The following is a 13,929-nucleotide window of genomic DNA, read 5'->3' on the forward strand; positions in this document are numbered from 1 at the left end:
GTGAGCAGTGGAGCAGAGCTGTGTGAGCAGAGCTGTGTGAGGCAGAACTGTGTGAGCAGTGCTGTGTGAGCAGTGGTTAAGAGCTCTGTGAGCAGTGGTTCAGAGCTGTGTGAGCAGAGCTGTGAGCAGTGGTTCAGAGCTGTGTGAGCAGTGCTGTGTGAGCAGAGCTGCGTGAGCAGTGGTTCAGAGCTGTGTGAGCAGTGGTTGAGAGCTGTGAGCAGAGCTGTGTGGTTCAGAGCTGTGTGAGCAGTGCTGTGTGAGAAGTGGTTCAGAGCTGTGAGCAGAGCTGTGTGACCAGTGCTGTGTGGTTCAGAGCTGTGTGAGCAGTGCTGTGTGAGCAGTGGTTCAGAGCTGTGTGAGCAGTGGTTGAGAGCTGTGAGCAGAGCTGTGTGACCAGTGCTGTGTGGTTCAGAGCTGTGTGAGAAGTGGTTCAGAGCTGTGTGAGCAGAGCTGTGTGGTGAAGAGCTGTGTGAGCAGTGCTGTGGTGCAGAGCTGTGTGAGCTGTGCTGCTGTGTGAGCAATGTTGTGTGATCAGTGCTGTGTGAGGCAGAGCTGTGTGAGCAGAGCTGTGAGCAGAGCTGTGTGAGAAGTGGTTCAGAGCTATGTAAGCAGTGCTGTGTGAGCAGATCTGTGTGAGCAGTGGTTCAGAGCTGTGTGAGCAGTGCTGTGTGAGGCAGAGCTGTGAGCAGTGCTGTGTGAGCAGTGGTTCAGAGCTGTGTGAGCAGTGGTTCAGAGCTGTGTGAGCAGTGCTGTGTGAGCAGTGGTTCAAAGCTGTGTGAGCTGTGCTGTGTGAGGCAGAGCTGTGTGAGCAGAGCTGTGTGAGCAATGGTTCAGAGCTGTGTCAGCAGTGGTTCAGAGTCCTTGAAAATGGTTGCCTGTCGTACATGAATGCCAGGTTCACATGTTATAGCTGCTGTAAAAGGGATGAGTAGTTGTGGTTGAACAACCATTGGAATGAACCATAAGACACAAGCCAGTCTTTCAGTTAGATCTTTACAAGGATCAGGGGTTCACTGAATGTTCTAAGAACATAAGAAAGTTTACAAACGAGAGGAAGCCACTTGGCCCATCTTAATCGTTTGGTTGTTAGTAGCTTATTGATTCCAGAATCTGATCAAGCAGCTTCTTGAAGGATCCCAGGGTGTCAGCTTCAACAACATTACTGGGGAGTTGGTTCCAGACCCTCACAATTCTCTGTGTAAAAAAGTGCCTCCTATTTTCTGTTCTGAATGCCCCTTTATCTAATCTTCATTTGTGACCCCTGGTCCTTGTTTCTTTTTTCAGGTTGAAAAAGTCCCCTGGGTCGACATTGTCAATACCTTTTAGAATTTTGATTGCTCGAATCAGATCACAGCGTAGTCTTCTTTGTTCAAGACTGAATAGATTCAATTCTTTTAGCCTGTCTGCATACAACAAGCCTTTTAAACCCGGGTTAATTCTGGTCGCTCTTTGCACTCTTTCTAGAACAGCAATATCCTTTTTGTAACGAGGTGCCCAGAACCGATCACAATATTCTAGGTGAGGTCTTACTAATGCATTGTAAAGTTTTAACATTACTTCCCTTGATTTAAATTCAACACTTTTCACTATATATCCGAGCATCTTGTTGGCCTTTTTTATAGCTTCCCCACATTGTCTAGATGAAGACATTTCTGAGTCAACATAAACTCCTAGGTATTTTTCATAGATTCCTTCTTCAATTTCAGTATCTCCCATATGATTTTTACACTTTTCTCTATTAAATGTAATTTGCCATGTGTCTGCCCAGTTCTGAATGCTGTCTAGATCATTTTGAATGGCCTTTGCTGCTGCAACAGTGTTTGCCACTCCTCCTATTTTTGTGTTGTCTGCAAATTTAACAAGTTTGGTTACTATACCAGAATCTAAATCATTAATGTAGATTAGGAATAGTAGAGGACCTAATACTGATCCCTGTGGTACACCACTGGTTACCCAGCTCCATTTTGAGGTTTCTCCTCTAATCAGTACTTTCTGTTTTCTACATGTTAACCACTCCCTAATCCATGTGCATGCATTTCCTTGAATCCCTACTGCGTTCAGTTTGAGGATTCATCTTTTATGTGGGACTTTGTCAAAAGCTTTCTGGAAATGTAAATAAACCATCTCCTATGCTTTGCAATTAGATCTTTACAAGGATCAGGGGTTCACTGAATGTTCTTCATGATCCAGATAAGCAGGAAAACAATTATTTATGATTCATATATATATATATAAAATGTATTTAATGTTAACCCTACGTTTCCCTTAGTGACATCCTGTCTAACATACAAAGCTTTGTATTTCCAGTTTAATGATTATTAAGTCATGACATGCTGGATTTTATGGCTCTTAATTCTACATCTGTGTCAGGTTTAACTTGTGGAAACCAATTTTTTTATTTTATATAATACTGAAGACGATAAAAATACCAGATGTGCTTAGTTTGTATTTTTGTTTTGTGTTGTTGTTTCCTGAATAAAACAAAACAAACAAAAACCAGCTGGAGAACTTGTGTTGTGGACTCAAATGAAAGTTTGCTAACACAGGTAAATGAGTATCAGACATTCTCTAACTACACAGAACTACATTATTCAACATTATAACCAGGAGCTTCCATTTTAGATGAACAGCTAATCAGTCTCTATATGATCTTTTCATAAATTTAAGAATCAGATGCAATAGACCAGATGCAATTAATGTTTTTTGTTTTCCTTTATAATAGTTTCCAATTAGATTGGGAGTTCAAAATACTGATTCTTAACCAGATAATCTCAGGCATCGCTACAAGTATGATCGTTTCTTCGTTAACCACAAATTCTTTCCAAATTTCAATACATTTGGGGAGCATAAGCATATAATGCAGTTTACAAGGAAAACAAATCTATTTTGTTACCACCAGGGGGAGCAATCTTTATAAGTGCCAAATGAAGTGCATTCTTTCCCATTTTTGCAGGGCTTCACAACTCTAGATAAGAAAATACTCCATTCTGGAGAGCTGAATTTGCACGTTGAGTGCTCAGAGCATTTGATAAAAAAGTGCTAAGATTTCTACAGGAGCTGATAAGACTTACAAAAGTAAGAAGAGAAGTATACTTCTGATAATACTGCAGCATAGCTTATAATACGTTTATACCAAAGCTCCAACTGTTTGCAATAACAAATAAAAGGAACACTGAATAATGTTACACCGATGAAAAACATGGCCAAAAACTCACCCTCTCTTTTTAAATAGCTTGTTATTTCTCCTGTCTTTACATAACCAAAGTCACCATGCTCAAATGGCACCCAATGGCAGTGCCACACATATATACATTAAACTTTGTGCCAAACAAGCATTCTAATATTTTATAAATATGTCCAAAAAAATGACATTGCTGATGTGTGGAAACCGAAATACTGACTGCTTATCAAACCCATTTTTTTCTCTTCATTTTAGCATTGTAAAAGGCAAAAGAGGAATGTTTGAATTCAAAGTTCTGTAGCAAGACACGAGAAGGGTTCCAGTTGCAGAAATGCTACAAACGAGAGATGCAGAAGAGATTCTTGCATATGAACATGTGCAGTCTAGCTGCTGTATGAAACTCTTGATCTGCCTCCAGAAACTGTCATTTATCTTATGAACAATATTGAACATTCAGAACAATTTCCTGAGTTTGCATCGGCGTGACATGGGCCACGGAGGGAAAGAGAGAGAAAAGGGAGAGAGAGAGATAGAACACAAGTAGAACTGCTGCTAGGTCCTTAGAGGTTTTTAAATCTGAGATGTTATCTGCCCATCCCTGTTGTGAATGAATTTCTAATATGTAAAAACAGTGTTGCCACTGCTGAGTTCCTTGCATGTAGCACCATAGTAAAGATTAAAGTCCCATTTTTATGCTAAGGAGAGAATACCTGGAGAACAGTATTGCTGCTGTTAAGACAACTGTAGTGTCAACCTTTTTTCTTAAAAGAAAGTCCCAATGAACACTGGCAGAAGCTGACCGACACAACTGGACTGACCTACCAGGCATGGAGGGGGGGGGAGGAGACAAAAAGTCCACGGTTACTAGGTACAGTCTTTCCGAGGCTGTTCATCAGTTGTACATTTGTCAGTCATTTCCTGGCAGAAGTCCACAGTGACTGTCTGATTACACTGTTCAAGGGAAGATCCCCTTTCTAGATAAACACCCGGGTCGTGTTCACCAAGTGGGACTCCTCCTATGCAGCTTTCTGATCCGTTGCCAGGTAACCACTCGGCCCCAAGTTGAGCGGGGCTTGGTTCTGTGCAGCACTGCATGTTTTCCCCGGTGCACTGAGAATTCATGAAGCTTTGTTCCGAGCCCAGTGAGGGGGATTTGGAAGAAGATGGGTTGATGCTGGCTGTGGCGGTGGCGCCTGTTTGATCCACTGGCCTGAGGACTGGGCAGTACCTCTGCAGGGACTGGATCTGCTCTGAGCTGAGCTGCACGTCCCGGCACACCTCCTGGGAAAGACATGAAAAGTTCTCCCACAGCTCTCCCATGCAGACTTTCAGCTGGTTCCTCTCCGTCAGCAGCTTGTCTTTCTCACAGACCTGACAATACACAATAGGATTCTTTAGTTTAATGAAGTTCTCTCAAAACAGCAATTGATTTGTGGTACCTGTTTATACAGGTTTATAACACTGACGAAGGCATGAGGCATAACCTTTTGTCTACTTGACTTACTGTAGTTTCCTAGAGTTTTAGACTGTGTACGGACAAAGGGATTTGTTAGGCTGAGCAGCTTTCAGAACCAGTGTGATTACCTTTATAAAGACACTGATACAACTCATTGTAATCACAGTGAGATTCTATACTTATACTGTGTTCCTGTACACGTTACAAAATGTCTAGGATAAATTAAATGGTCTGATTGGCTAAACAAAATCACAGGAACGTGCAGTAAGAATTGTCTTACTGCTCGGCTAGGGACTCATCACCTGTGAAGATCAAAGCGTGCCTGGGTCATCAGCTATAGAAAAACAATACATTCAAACTGCAGTATAACAATATAAAGTTCAGTATCGAAAAGCAAAAAACGGCTCCAAGGTGTGTGGTAAGACATATCTTACCACTTGGAGGGTCTTACCACACACCAAATCATGCGTCATTGCTTACTTCAACAAAGTAAATCTGTCAAATCATAGAAACAGCACACCAGCAGAAACTAGAATTCAAAGAGAACCGTGGATGGGTGGGTGGGTAGGGGGGGTGGATTTTAATTATAGTTTGGTGTTCAACATAACATATGACATGAGGATCTGCAGACCTAGATAAGGTACTCACCACTGCCTTTGGTGATCAACAGAATTCACAGAAATCTATGTATCCCTCTGCAGCAGTCAATCAGCTTTTGTTTGAAATGATTATGAAATACATTCGCTTTGGAATATAATATGTTAATGCATTATAGTATTTTTTAACCTAGTACTTGAATTGTGTTATTAATGTTTCAAGGTAATTCCCTTGAAGAGAAAGTCAAATGCGTTTTTTTTTTCGTTTTTTTTTCTGCGCGCCGCTGGACCTAATTCATGACGTATGAAGATGTATTGTGCGTGATTAAGGCTATCCTCAGGAGAGCGTGCTAACAAGGGACAAGCTCACCGAGCCAAATTCTTATTTGTTTTTAACATTACTTGTTAATGCAACTGCTGTTGCCAATCACATATGGGTATTATTTAACATCTATGGCTGGGAATAGGTCATAATTGCAGTTGATCTGATTTCCTCTCCTTATAACTTCACCCTATTTACTGCAGATTCTGTATTGGCTCAATAGCACCCGCCTCTTTCTGATTCCCATGACACGACCTGTTTGGTGTTGACATACCAATTTGTGGATCTCACATTCGAGATTCTGAATGCAGTCCAGTTTCCTTTTCCGACAGCGCTGAGCTGCGATGCGGTTCTTACTCCTCCGTCGGATATCGTGAATGAACTCCAGCTGCTCCGAGGTTAGTTTGTGCATTTTTATCATCATTTGGAAGTCATTCCTTGGAAGTTCTGTGATTTGATCCACTGGGAAAGGAAGCTTGACCTGAAAGATATGAAAAAAAGTCAGTTAAGATCCCAAAAATACATTTGTTTGGATTTAAATTATCGTGTACAAATGTATGAGTGAACAAACTGACTGAAACTTTGACACAATAAACACTTTGGTAAACAGGGATGTCTGTGGCCTACTGCTGTTTAGGGTAAAAAACGAAAGTCTTGTTTAAAAAATGGAACAGGGTCACCACGGGTATCCAGAACTGATTGGACGCTGCTAGTTACAAATAGTTCTGGAGAGATACATGAACATTTCTCATTCCTTTAGTAATTTGTGCAGACTTGGATACAGAAGTACTGTACCTGCTACTCAAGCACCAAATATCAGCAATGTATCAGAAACTGTCAGATGCTGTCTTTCCTATTGTGACTGAAACTAAGGCAGCTTACTGTATGTATTATGGAAGACATGTCAGGGATCTTTTTTTTTTTTTTTTTTTTTAGAACAAATTCACATGCAAGAATGCAGAGCACAGAATAATGAATGAGTACCACTGTAATACTGCCTGCTGCCAGAAGATGGCACCATCATTACATTACCAGCATGTGAGAAGAGACTCAAAATGAAAATACAGTAGTGTGCCTGAGAATGACCATAGTACTGTATATTGAGCAATCATGCCCTGGGCATATTACACATCCATCAGTAAAATACAAGTCATCTTTTAACCATCTGCATTACTGCAGTACAGGGGGGAGTAACAACACCAGCAGATAGCATGCCTGGTTAAATTAAATCAGGAGAGTGTTATTTACCGCCATCTCAATAAAACATGTCACAGGATTACTAGAAGGCATGACTATACAAGTGATTTAGTATCAGCTGGCTCCCACATTTAGAAGACCCGGAAAAGCATTCTACTGTCACTCGCTGAAGCACAGCCACTGACACTGCAGTCTACAGTGACGCTGATGCTAATTGCCTTGGTAAAATAGTGGATTGCAGAGAAAAGGAAAAGGTCTGCCAGCAAAGTGCTCAGCTTGGAGCAGAGGAACAATTACCCACAGGTACAGAGTACTGACATGATCTGCTGTAATACGGACAACTACCTTAAGGTATTGGTAAGATAAGTAAACACATGTTTAAATTGTTTTGATGCAGTTAAGGAAAGTTATTGAAGAAGTAGGGTAATATCAATTTGATCAGTATCACTATAATAACATGTTCACATGTTTATTATTATTAATAATAATAATAATAATAATAATAATAATAATAATAATAATAATAATAATAATAATAATAATAATAATGTAGAAGTGGATATTTTATTTGTTTTAGTTTTTTATTCTTGTAAATGACATCTCTGTAATATTGTAGTCTGTAACATTGGTGATGTACAGTAGTGAGACACAGTGATATACTGAAACTATACAAAAACTAGCTCAGCAATAAAGTTATGATGAAAAATTGTGCCTGAAATGCCAATCAATCATTCTGAAACTGGGTTCATTATGGCAAAGAGAAATAAAACATCAAAACTAACTAAATAAATAAATAAATACAAACACGGTGCCTTACAAGCAGCATGACAGTGCTCATGACACATGAAAACAAAACCAGATCATTGTTTGTCTTGCTCCTGCTATTCAAACAGTGTCTGCAGCCGCTTGAAAGTTCTTCCAGTTTACACATTAAGTAGGTCAGTGTGGCTGTGGCACTGTGGCACTGTGCTGCCCTGTCATTAAATAATGGGATCAGATTACTGGAGTGCACTGCACCCATTGCACACCTCATTCACCAGTGAAACTGTGGCTCCTGAACAGCTTTGTAACGAAACACTATACCAAACGAGAACCTCTGGAGCTCACAGAGAGCTTCTCAAACATGCTTTGCCTCTTATTTGTTTTGACAAGTGGCAATAGTAAAGCAAAGCTTGGTCATATTTGTTGTTCTTCTGAATATAGTGAATGTGACAGATATACTATGACCATTTAAGAAGAACAGGGATATTTCATGAAATGAAACTAAATGAAAGGACCTGTAGGATATTAGACAGTATTTGTAACTAAAATACATACACCTACATTTTATTATTTGTTTTGTAAATGCAGAGCTGTTAAGAGAGACAAAGAACCCACACCCCCATGGAAAATAACCCTGTATGTAAATGCTCATGGTCAGTGGGTTATGGAGAAGGATTTCTGCACAGTGGGTGACCTTTTGTAAGTTTTCTCTTAGGATGGGACAGTGAATCTGTAAATGCAGGTTTTTAAATGTATGGGGTGTGTAATGTAGTTACTGTAACAAACCACTAAAACAAACAAACAAAATAAAAACACGATTCAAAGAGGGAATTGTGTCTGTTAAAAAAAAGGCAAATACAGACTGTTGTGCTGAAATAGTACTGTTTTTTTTTTTTTTTACAAAAACAGAAGGTAAAATCAGGTGACAATGAAAGCATGCATGATCCATTTTAAATTATAACCACAGTTAACAATTATACAGATGCCCCCAAGATTAGTGTATTTAAACTCCTCAGAACTCTCTCCTCAGTTTATACTGTCAGAGAATACACTGGGCTCGGCCAAATTAGATACATTCAGTGTATTCCAGCAGCATCACAGAAACACAGATCCTAAAAGGCTTCCAGAAACAAAGATCTGAAACTCGATTTCATGTGGTTTTCAGCTCTACCATATGTGTTCTGCTTATTAATACTGAGACCGCAATTTATCATACCGAGAATAGAAAATACTAGTTCAGCTTGCGATGGAGCTGACGTTCTGGACATCTCACTTCCTGTGCAAGTAACAGATTCACATATTTCTTAATATTCGCCGTATTACTAAATATTACCTGACACGCATGCTATTGTTTCATTGAGAATTATTCAAATGAAATATTCTACCGGCACTATACTGTACTTAATTAAGCAACAAATCTATGTGCTTTAAAATACAAAAACTTTGAATGACAATACATTTTATTACTATTAGTCAAAATGAAAAAGAATAGTGTAACGTGCTGTGGGGTTTGAAAGGTAATATTCTGTATTTAATTATAAAGGAGCTGGCTCACAAACTGGCACTGTAACCTGTGACCTTGTTACAATACAGCCGAGCAGCCATTGGTACTGCCTCGAATGACTGTTGCCTTCTGATTTTAGTCAGCAGTTGAACAGCTTCCTTCCTCCCCTGGATTCATTGTTAAACCTGCACTATGAGGCAGGCTTGGCGTTCGCTCTGTTTGGGAGAGTGTGTCAACACTTGCACTGTTCCTTTTTACATCCGTTCAGAAAGGATGAAGTAGCAGGTTATTGATTGGGATTTAATCAAAGCCCTTTACTATTAAAGCACAGTAATTATCTAAGCGTTCCTTTTCAAGCATAATTAAAAAAACAAAACATTCTGTATACAGAGAGTGAGAGGTAATTTGTACCAGCACAAATAGCACGGATAGCAGAAAGGGTGAATGGTTTCAATTACTGTATGATATGTCTTTCCATTATGCAATCGTGCCTGATGTTACTAGACTGGACGTATTCAATAAACAATACAATGTATGTACTTCTGCAATTAAGATGGTTACATCTGAACAACAACTTTCCCATATATCTCTATATTGCAGGTGAATTATTTTGCGCTTAATACAACTCAATAAAGTTCCTCCGATACCAGATGCTAGTCCTCATACAGTACATGACTCCTCACATAAGCCTTCAACACATCTCTCCTACTGCGCTTGAAACTGTTTCATTGTATGTTTTTCTAAATTTGATAAAGTAAAATATAAAGGCATGCCAGTCTGTCTCTGCAATAAACAAACATTCTCCACTTACCTCCTGCCCTCGTTCTTGAGCAGGGCACGACTCGCTGTCTCCTTCTGAGAACGAGCCAGACTCGTCACTGGAATTGGTGCCGTATGACTGCTCACATTTAATCTTGGGCCTGACCTGGTTATACATGGCCTCACCCACCATACCTTGCTCTTGTTGATCGGTAGCAAGACACCGGGGAGAGGTGGAAAATTCAAACTGTGGTAAACTACAAGGGGACCCTCCACTTCCGTCTTCTGCGTAGGAGTAGGAAGAGCAGGAACTAGAAGTCCTGGTCCTCGTTTCCGAGGGAGGGGAACGGGGACACACCTTGATTGGCACTGGGCAGCTGGTGTTGGGCCGAGGCCTATATTGCACCATGGCCTCGGAGGGAAGTCCGCTGGGTGAGTAGGTCTGTGAGCACGGAAGGGACTGGCTAGCACCGGCCCACAGACCCTTTGGCATGTGTTCTGATAGTTCTGTATCCAAGGAGTTCCCTCCAGGGTACGAATGCGCCGGAGTTTCCTGTAGGTCGTCCGTAACTGAGGAAAAAATGACGCTCCTTCGGTCCAGCTCCGATTCCTGCTTGCATACTCCGTCACACGAGAGCGTCCTTAACGGTAATCCCACTTGGAAACCCGCAAACTCTTTCTGAGACGCCACGGAGAGCCCCATATCCCCAGAGTACGTCCCATAGTCAGTTTTGTGGTCACCCTGAGTTTCTACTTTTTCCTGGGGACAGGCTGGTCTGTTGGTAAAAAGCTGCTGCGGTGTGCTGGGCAAACCCAACAGATCGGTCCCTTTTTTTAAAAAAGACCTCAAACACGTTGAGGGCTTGCTTTTAGGCCTGTCCACGTACAGGGGGCTGCGCTGCTTTCCGTCCAGTTCCATATCTGCCACGCCGTCTTTCTCTTTCTCCTGCTCGTCCCCTGACAGACACAGTGAGATGCTCTCCTCCTCTGCGCGAGGTTCGTTTTTGATCAGTCCCTGGCTATGGGGGGCACTGCTGCTGCTGCTGCTGGAGCTCATTTCCTTGAATGTGCTTGGAAAACCTGAGGTACTGGTGTGTGATACATCGTTATTGTGCTTGGTGCAAGCCAGCTGATACTTCCTGTACTTGGGGCAGCGCGGGAGGTCCGATGTCCTGTGTTTCTCAAAGTCTGCCCTGCCATCCTGGAACACGTCGGGAATCGGCACAGCAATGGCTTCCTGTTCCAGCTGTCTGCTGGTCTTGGTGGTCTCGGACTGCATGCTCTCATCCTCCTCCTCCGAGTTCTCATCTTCCTGGGATCGGGGGTAAGACGCTACCTGGCGGCAAAGGAGCAGGCCATCCTCCTCGCTCAGGAGCTGGGCTTCCAGGAAGCGAAAGCAGGAGTCTTCCAGGTTGTGCATGCGCAGGAATTCTGCACAGTGGATGACCTCTTGGATGTTTTCTCTGCTGAGTAACAGCTTAGCAGTGTAGGCAAACTGCAACAATGGGCCGAATCCCCTGGCAGTGACCTGCAAAAAAGAAAAGAGGGAAATTGCCAGCATTACCATCAGCAGTGCTATTGTTTGGAACTTTTTGAGTGTGGTGAGATAACCTGACAGTTCTAATGTCCAAAAACAAACACTGTAAAGTATCAGTTAATCTTTTATCAGGTCAGCACAGAACATTATATACACGGGTAAATAAAACCTAGCACAGCACCATGCTGCCAAGGTGGGTGCAATCTATTCACATTGTAAGCTCTGTGTTTTTTATTTTATTTGAAATTATTAAGAGTTTGTCACATTCATTTAGAAAATGTGGCATTACCTTCTGTGAGGTAGGAGCATGTTGCAAAGTGCTATATACCATAAAAGTGCATTTAATGTAAAATGAACAAAGCTTCCAAGTGTTTAATGTCTAGTTTAATTCTGACCAAACCTGTTGACCCAGCACTATCATCATCATCTTCAAACACGGTAATGCACTAACGTATGAATAGCCTATTTGTGAAGAAGAGAAGGGCAAAACATACAGTAGTTCAAGTTTAGTCATAAAACATGATCTATTTAATTGATTGGTGCAGAACTACTATTTTCCATTAAGTGTGTGTGAAGAATGGGATGTTGGTATTTAATGTACAGAGACTGATGAATGTATTGTGCTGGATGCTCTTCAGTTCGTGATACAATGCAATAGCTTTTCAAATCACACAGTGGCACTAGCTGGTGAAGTCATGGGAGAGGGGCTTGCTAGTCAAACTGAGAAGACAATACCATGCATTTGTTTGTTGTCTCCTTAAGACAAATGCCAACTGATCACCCAATCATATAATCAACTGGACTTCTTTAATAGCAGAGCTACAGTAGCTACTGCATGTACTACTCCTTTCCCTTTAATCTGTGCTTGTTTTACATGTGACATGTACGTACTGGGGGGACACTGTAATACACTGTAAAACCAGCAGATAAAAGACAAGAAATGCCAACATACTAGAAACAACCAGCTTCTGAAGAGGAATGTCTTGCTATAGAACAGCAGTGACAGACTGGATAAACAGTGAACGCTACTGTACAGGAATGTAATCGGGGGACCTGGCCAAGTCTGCTGTATCTGTTAAACAAATCTGTGTCTGATCTTTATCCAGCAAAAGAGGGCAGAAAAAACAGATGTTCATCTTACAAGCTGCATTCATAAAACCCCTCTTGCAAGCAACGTAGCTTGAAAATACACTGCTTGGATTGCTATAGTGCTATATACGTATATACTGTATTGAATTGCTGTTTACTTTTATTTCTACGAGAGGAACCCCTGCTGTTAAGTGTTACACAGAACACTGCTATTCTTACTAGCCCTCTAAACAATAGTATCAGGTGTCCAGTGTTCAGTTCCATTGCGGGTGCAAGAAGTTATTATATCCAGAAACTGGAAGAGGCAATTACTCCCTTTACTGGAAAAAAAAAACTAATAAAAAACAAATATCTGAACATAAAAAAATTAAATACTTCTTTCTAATGCCATAAAACAGAACACACACACACACATAGCTACTGGATCAGCAACCAAATGCAACATCACAAAAAGCAGTCCATTGTCATTGAAGGTGAAAGCCATTTTGTTTAAAAAAGGAACCGAGTCCTGCTCTGTTGAGAACGCTTCTAATAAATAGAAGAGCGCTGGGAAAAGTGCTGAGCGTACACTGGATCTATTTTCAGCTTGCATCAGCAGCTGCTGCCCTCGGATCACATCTTCATGTGCACCGGGCACCGTATGTGATCACTCTGGTGTTACAACCAGCAAACTAACGAAGGAGCGAAGCGGGGAGAGAGGAAAAGAAATCCAAACTGGAGAGGAATGCTAAACGAGATGAATAATACTGAAAAGGAGAGAATAAGGCCCAATTCCAAGTCATTAGAGGACCGACATTGACACATGAAGTGTTTCAGCCGTTAATAGCACTTATAGTATAGAGTACAGACAAAGAGACAAATTAATCAAACTGACAGATCTGGGACATTTTATGCTAATGTAAGCTCCTGGGCTTTTAGATTGCACTGCTCTGCGTCTGGCAAACTGATACCATACCATTACAGGGCAGGAAACTGTATGAATAACACTTCACAGATAATAAAAATTCACACATCGTGTTTAGGAGCGCAGCCAAATGTGCAATCAATAGGCATAGAACCTTCTCCCAAGACCTTACATCAGCCTCAGCGACTGCTAGTCAATGTAAATGGGATCAAGCATATTCCTCCATGTCATGCATACTAATAAGGAGGGAGGCAGTGACTGTCAGACAACTTCCTGTAAAACAACAACCCCCATGAGGTGAAGCTTCATTTTGCTGACTAACAATGGGCTCTGAATTGGGTGTACAGTATGAAGACACATCCAGCTTTACAGGAACGCACAGCCTTTGCCTGTTCTAATGGGTCTGAACGGTTCAGATCTGTGTATAGAGTTACTTCATAGGAAATTAGAAAAGTAGCTGAAATGAAAGGAAAAATAGTAAAAAAAAAAAAAAAAAAAAAAAAAAAAAGATTATATATATATATATATATATATATATATATATATATATATATATATATATATATATATATATCAAAACATTTCACATTCCTGGATCCTTGGAGGCATGTTTTAAAAAGCT

The 13,929-nt window shown here is 40.9% G+C and overlaps 1 protein-coding gene across 4 annotated transcripts in view; it reads right to left on the reverse strand.

The window, feature by feature from the left end:
• Positions 1-425: 425 nt before the first annotated feature.
• The window catches only part of LOC117402439 (transcription regulator protein BACH2-like), an 87,862-nt gene continuing 74,358 nt past the window's right edge, over positions 426-13,929 (reverse strand). For all 4 annotated transcript variants that reach the window (XM_034003574.3, XM_034003572.3, XM_034003573.2 and 1 more), the window contains 3 exons: positions 9,830-11,305; positions 5,830-6,036; positions 426-4,552 (listed from right to left, as the gene is read on the reverse strand). In XM_034003574.3, coding sequence (XP_033859465.1) covers positions 4,046-4,552; positions 5,830-6,036; positions 9,830-11,197 — 2,082 coding nt within the window. In that variant the 5' untranslated portion in view covers positions 11,198-11,305 and the 3' untranslated portion in view covers positions 426-4,045. The remainder of the gene's footprint in view (positions 4,553-5,829; positions 6,037-9,829; positions 11,306-13,929) is intronic.

The sequence above is a fragment of the Acipenser ruthenus genome, chromosome 5 (assembly GCF_902713425.1).
Source record: "Acipenser ruthenus chromosome 5, fAciRut3.2 maternal haplotype, whole genome shotgun sequence".
Classification (NCBI taxonomy): Eukaryota; Metazoa; Chordata; class Actinopteri; order Acipenseriformes; family Acipenseridae; genus Acipenser; species Acipenser ruthenus.